The sequence below is a fragment of the Rhea americana genome, unplaced genomic scaffold (assembly GCF_003343005.1).
Source record: "Rhea americana isolate MKP2758 unplaced genomic scaffold, rheAme1 scaffold_128, whole genome shotgun sequence".
In the NCBI taxonomy this organism is placed as follows: domain Eukaryota; kingdom Metazoa; phylum Chordata; class Aves; order Rheiformes; family Rheidae; genus Rhea; species Rhea americana.
Window position 1 is genome coordinate 1,221,411 of NW_028185350.1, and position 6,648 is coordinate 1,228,058.

Consider the following 6,648-nt stretch of genomic DNA (forward strand, 5'->3'; position numbering starts at 1 on the left):
GAGGCGGCTGACGGCCGCCCGGCGCGGGGCCCGCCCGCCCGCTCCCTCCCCTCTGATCATGTTGACATATTCACACGGCACCGAGCACGAGTGATGCTTTGCTGCAGCGTTACAGTTTCCGACACCTTCTTTTTATAACTCGGCCCTGTCCCCCTTCCACCCGACCTGTCGGAACCACGCCTATGGAGCCACACAATTGGTCCGAAAGCGTCAAAGGGCCAATCAAGGCGGCTCCAGCTCGCCCGTAACCCGCAACACAGCCCCGCGAGCCGGCGCACGCAGGGCAGAGGCTCGCAGGGATCCTCGGAGCGCGGCGGCTCCCTCTCTCTCCCTCTCTTTCTCTCTTTCCCTCTTTCTCTCCCCCCTCCTCCCTCCTTTCTCCTCCTTTTTTTTTTTCTCTCTCTCTTCCCCTCTCTCTTTCTTCCTCTCTCCTTTTGCTGCTGCGTTGCTGGGAAGGGAGACTAGAGCGAAATTCTTCCTTTTATTTTATTTTTTTTAAGGCAGAGTGAGAGAGAAAGGAGGTGGGGGAGGAGGAGGGTGAAAGGAAGAAGAGCTCCTGATGGAAATCAGGGCACCCTGACCGGCTCCTGCTTTGGAGAGGGGGGAAGGAGAGGCGGAAACGCGATTTCCCTGCAAGTTTGGCTGCTGCCGCTGCCTGGAGATTGCTGAGGAGCCTTACTGGGGCGGCGGGGGGGGGGTCGCTTCTCTCGGCTTTGCCTCCCTTCCCAGCCTCTGCTCTGCAGCCTGACCGTACGGAAGAAAGGTGGAGGGGTGGGGGGGTGGGGGGGGGAAGAGACAGCCACCCCGAAAGAAAACCCAGCTTCCAGCCGTCACCCTCCGCAACGAAAGACGAGCAGGGGGATTGAGAGTCAGAGAAAAAAGAAGAAAAAAAAAGGATCTCGTTTGGTTCAGCCCTTCCGCGGCACCAGGAGCAGACAGCGGACTCCGTGGATTTTTTTCCTCTCTTCTTCGACATTTCTTTTCAATCGCAAGGACTTCCACACAGGAGAAAAAAAAAAACAACCCACAGAGACAGAACAAAACAAAAAGCAAGACTAATAATGAACAATCCTGTTAATCTGCTGTCCCGAGGGCTGGGGATGTGCCCCGGCTCGGGAAGTTGTAGCCTGTAGAAGTTCTGCCTCTCCCCCCATGTACTGTGCTGTCTAGAGCTTGTTCCCCCCCACACACTCTATTTTTGGTGCTTTGTTGCTGTTGTTGTTATTATCTTAATTTTTCTTCTTCATGATGTGCTGTTAGAAACCACTCCAGGACTACTCCAGCAGTAGGAAGACCGAGGAGTGGAGTGGATGAATATACCGATGAGAGATCCAGTAATCCCTGGGACAAGCATGGCTTATCATCCTTTTTTACCTCACCGGGCACCGGACTTTGCCATGAGCGCTGTGTTAGGACACCAGCCTCCCTTTTTCCCGGCTCTGGCTTTGCCTCCCAACGGAGCGGCTGCCCTTTCGCTGCCCGGGGCTCTGGCTAAACCGATTATGGATCAGTTAGTTGGGGCTGCAGAGACTGGTATTCCCTTTTCTTCCCTGGGCCACCAGGCAGCAGCCCATCTGAGGCCTTTAAAAACTCTGGAGCCAGAAGAAGAGGTGGAAGATGACCCGAAAGTGCATCTGGAAGCCAAAGAACTTTGGGAACAATTCCATAAAAGAGGCACGGAGATGGTGATTACCAAATCAGGAAGGTAGGTCTGGGTCTGGGTCTGGGTTTCACGTCTTTTCTCACCCCCCCCAACACCCAGTCTCTGCACCCTACCAGTGTGCTCCAAAGGAAGGCTCTTTTGCCAGAGACTTCCTCCATAAAACTTGTTTCATCTGGAACTACGCAAAGTTTCAGATAGCTGAAGATCTGGGCTTGTATCGGGCACCACACTCCTGGGAAAGACTAAACTACTGAGCCGCGAATCGTCTCAGTTCAGGATGTGTGCGGAGGGGGCGAGAGGGGCCGTTCATGGTTCAGTAGCTTAATACTTTCTGGAGAGCGCTGGTAGCAGAAAGAAAATAATTTGGGGTTGGAAATGGAGCTGGCCTGATTTCAGCCTTGCTACATGTAGTTTTGCTTCCTGAAGGGGAAGAGGAAAGGAAAAAAAAAACAAAGAAAAATATTTGGAGAAGCCTATCTGTGCTAGTGAAGCAGTAACTGCAGGAGGGCGAGATATATTCAGTTTATCGGTTGCTTCACTGTGCCTCTGTTTCTGCTGCGAGCTAGGCATGCATTTGTGCTGACTAACTGCATTTGTAAATGCATGGAAGGACTGATAAAAAGATATCCTGGTTCTGAACACACGGCGTAGTTCCTGCCCTTAGTTCTAGGGAAGATTTTGCAACTGCTTCAGAAATGCGCGGCGTGTTTATACCCCTCTGTGTGTATTTATATAACCTTCACGTGGGAATGAATGAACATACACGACGCACATACACCCTGCATTTCTGTATTTTATAGGTTTACCCATTCGAAATCTCTCTCCGCTTTTGCTGCTAATAGACATCTGTGCTCTTTTACAACTCTACCTACTGATGTGATGACATGCAGCTAGCCAACTATTTGCACTTCGATGTTTTTATAACACACCGTCTTATAAACGCAGCGAGCGATCCGCACGTAATTTGCCAGGAGAATTACTCGAGCAAGGCACTCCCCAAAAGTGTGCTTAGATCGCCTGTAGCAGTCTTCTTCCAGCTTCACCTCCTTGTCCTGCACCAGTTGCAGCGCACAGGCTCAGCGAAAGCGCGAGAGCAGGGAGGGCCAAAATCCCCTCGCTCGTTTTAGCGCCTTTCCTCGCTTTGCTGTGCTAATTGTGGTCAAAAGTTTTGCGCGAAAGCCCCGACCCAGTATTCGGCGCTCTTACATGTTGCAAAGTCATGTGTTTCCTTTTAAGTTGAGATTGCTGAATGCCAACCACTCGATATAATAAACAGCAAATTTGTGGTATCCTGTGGTAGTCTCGAGCTGGACTCAGGAGCAGGGGGGGGGAATGTGGTTTGCAGGGAGCCCGGTGCACAAATATATTATCGTACCCGGGGACACTGTAGCACTGTGAAACTCGCCCTAGCACCCTCACTGAGAGGTTATTTTCCTCCTCCACCAAGTAAAAGCCCTCCCTTCCCCTGCTCTGTATCGATGAAGAAGGTTATAGGAAGGCAGAATATTTCTATACGGAGTCCTGTCTGTCCACACTGCTTTGTTTAGCGGGCAAAAGGGAAATAACGAGCGCTCTCAGCGACCCAAATTAGGTTTTGCTGTTCAGGAATGGAAGAGGGTAGGCGCATRCTGATTTCTAGGGAATACGAACCTCTCCCTGCTACATGCTATCCGGGGGTTATTTTTTCTCTTGAAACTCTTAAGCTTTTGAAAAATCTTTTCGCTGGGCCTGGGATGGGGGAAGAATCTTTTTTGTTGTTGTTGTTGTTGGAGGGGGGGAGGAAGTTTTCTGCTTCCAAGAACAGAAACAGTTGCTTGGTAGACGCGGCACCGAGCTACAGGAGCTGACTTACACTGTAATATATATCTTTGTTTCGTCTCGTCTTTTCTCTATTCCCCCTTCTCCCTCTCTCTGCCCGTAGGAGAATGTTTCCTCCATTTAAAGTGAGATGCACTGGACTGGATAAAAAGGCCAAGTACATTTTATTGATGGATATCGTGGCAGCTGATGATTGTAGGTACAAATTCCATAATTCCCGGTGGATGGTAGCCGGCAAAGCTGACCCTGAAATGCCAAAGAGAATGTACATCCACCCGGACAGTCCGGCCACCGGCGAACAGTGGATGTCCAAAGTCGTCACTTTTCACAAGCTGAAGCTGACTAACAATATCTCTGACAAGCACGGATTTGTGAGTGCCTTTTCTGCGTTCATTTGCCCCCCTCGCTTTCTCGCTGCCTTTCTTTAATTTGGGGCTTTCACGCCTTCTCTCCTGGCCGTGCCCCTAGAGTAAAACTCGCGTGAGAGCGGAGCCGGCGCTGCAGCCCGGCTGCTCCGCAGCCGCTGCGGGCTGCAGCCTTGCACCCAGCTTTTGAACTCGGGCGTAATAAATTTGTGGAAAATGAGGATCAGGTGGTCCTCTCCACACGCACTGGGGACGTCCGTCTGTCTGGTTTATACTATTCCTTTAACGTGCTTTCACTGAAGTCAATATTAAACAATCGAGCTTTTCCTGTAACCTTTCAAAAGCCCAGTCCGTGCTGTTCAATATTGACTTTAGGCATATATTTCGAGCATAGCATAAGTCGGTATTTCTTGGAGCTGTKTTCTCTTTATTTAGAGATTTTTTTTCTAATAAAGACGCTCGCACTTTTTAGGCATAGGAAAATGATATGCATATGTGTATAAAGGGCTTAAAGGCCTAAGTATGCAAACATTTAAATATATATTGATCTGGATAATGTAAAGCAAGCCGGAGTGAAAATAAACAGGAACCAAAATCAGAGGTCAAGTTGCCCATTCATGTCTATCCACTCCTTTACATTTACTGGGTGTGCAGAGATAAAAACCTCCCCTAAGAGCAAAATCAAACAAACCTGCTGATAAGTTCTTGGACGATCCTTGCCATTTCTTTCTATTCCTGGGAAAGATCCTGTCTCGGAGCCGAGGGTGCTGGTGGCGGCCGTGGTCGGGGGATCTCTAATGTGCTGAAGATTGCATTTGCTGGCTGTGATTTGATTAGACGATACATTTTTGCCTTTCGCAGAAGGCCTTAAGTGGATTGGGGCAAGCAATTAGAGCAAGCAGAGGCGCTTGTGTTGTTGTTGCTATTGTAGTTCCTGCTGCTATTTTATTTTATTTTTTATCTTTTTTTGCGTTGAAATCAAAATACATTTCGTCCGGAGCCTAAACAGCCCCCCCCCCGCGCCCTCGGAATAAATCACTGTTGGGATATTAAMCCCCCCTTAGATATGTAGATATGTAGAGTCTAACCCGGACGGGCTAGCTGTCATTGCTTTTTTGGTGGATGCTGTAAGACGTGTGTGTATGTGCGTTTGGAGCGTGTGTTTGGCGGGGAGGAGGAGTGAGGGTAGGAAGAAGAAGGTAGGGAAGGCAAATTCGGAGAAAGTGTCGGTGGCCGAGCCGAGGGCCCGGCGGTGCGGGGCTGCTGCTGACTCTGCCTGTGTTATTTCCCCCCCCTGCCCTCCCGCGGCGGCTCTCCCGGCCCGGGCTCCCCCTCCGCAGACCATTTTAAACTCCATGCACAAGTACCAGCCCCGGTTCCACATCGTCCGAGCAAACGATATCCTCAAGCTTCCCTATAGCACGTTCAGGACCTACGTTTTCCCGGAGACGGAATTCATCGCAGTGACCGCATACCAGAATGATAAGGTAAGGAGATTAAGAAAGGATTTGTTTTACGTGTTTTGGCTTTTGAGAGAGCTTTTACTCTGCATTGTTCCCTTCAAAATCACGACGCCCGTCTCTACCCCTTCTCTCTTTCCTTCCCTTTTGCCCCAAACCGGTGGCTCCAGCGTCTAGGGGAAGCTGGGGCAGGGGGTGGCGCCGCCCCCCCCCCCCGCCCCGCGGCTTCGGCGCCCCTCGGGAGGCGTAATTTAAAGGCAGGGTGCTGGGGTCTGCCGGAGGTGAGGGTGTTGTTAGTGGGTTGTGTTTTTTTTCCCCTTCCCGGTGTGGGGGAAAAGGAGCAGGATGGGGTGGGGAGCGCTGCTTTCGGTGTGGATTTAATCTAAGACGCGTCAGAAAAAGAATCGGATCCGTGTGTCGAAAGACAGAGGAGGGGAGGGGAGAGTAGTGTGGTTGGAGATTTTGTAATTCTTCCTGGCCTTTGTGCTGTTTTAGCTCCTTTAACAGCAATTGGCAATAAGGCTGGAGCACACGTCTGGTTCCTATTATTATTATATTATGATTTTTTTTGTATCCTGCAGTGTTTTATTATTTTTTGTGGTGGAGAAATATGCTCTGAACAGAGAGGGGTATCTCGCTTGAGTTTAGCTGGAAGGTCTAAAAGAGGCAGTGTGAGAAAGTTTGCAGCGCTGCAGACGCTGCGTTCCCATTCCTGCCAGTTTATTGTCGTTTGCTACGAAGGTGGTACGTTTGGGAGACCGGCAAATGGTGAATTTACGATAATTAAGTCAAGTGGAAGGAAGCGAAGGAGCCAAGAAGGGGCTTTTATTTTTCGGTCTATAAATTATAACTTCGCTTGCGTGTGAGTTAAACGGAAGGGTCTGGGTGTGAGGCGCTCAGCCCGCTTGCTGCGGCTTCCCCGCGCGTGTCTCTGCCCCCGTGTTCTCCCTCGCGATTAAAAACCAGGGAGCGAAGAGGGGGGGTCTTCACTCTCCCTTCCGATAGTTTTCCAAAGCCAGTCCTCCCTCGGGGCTGGGGCTATTTCGCTCGCTCCCTGCGGCCGGGCGGTTTTTAAGGAAACGGAAAGAAAATGTGTGTACAGAGAGTAGACTTTGCTTTGGGACTTATCAGCGGGACTGCGYGCTCCGATCTATCAGCTGAGGCCGGCTCGCTTGAAGGACAGAAATAAACATATTTGTCTTATTGCCATGAAATCGCGGAGAAAGCGCCCTGGGAGAGCCGCAAAGAGCCCTCGGCTCCGGCGCTATCGGCGCGATCTCGCCGGGAGGTCAGAAGGCAAAGCCGGGATCACCTGGATTAAAAGTCCTGTTAGTTTGTAGCA

General features: G+C 50.5%; 1 protein-coding gene across 1 annotated transcript in view; it reads left to right on the top strand.

Annotated features, from left to right (window-relative positions):
* The first annotated feature begins 66 nt into the window (after positions 1-66).
* TBX3 (T-box transcription factor 3) overlaps positions 67-6,648 on the top strand; it is a 15,350-nt gene continuing 8,768 nt past the window's right edge. Inside the window, exons 1-3 of the mRNA XM_085326111.1 lie at positions 67-1,705; positions 3,585-3,852; positions 5,187-5,333. Of these exons, the coding sequence (XP_085182237.1) occupies positions 1,311-1,705; positions 3,585-3,852; positions 5,187-5,333 (810 nt within the window). The 5' untranslated portion in view covers positions 67-1,310. The remainder of the gene's footprint in view (positions 1,706-3,584; positions 3,853-5,186; positions 5,334-6,648) is intronic.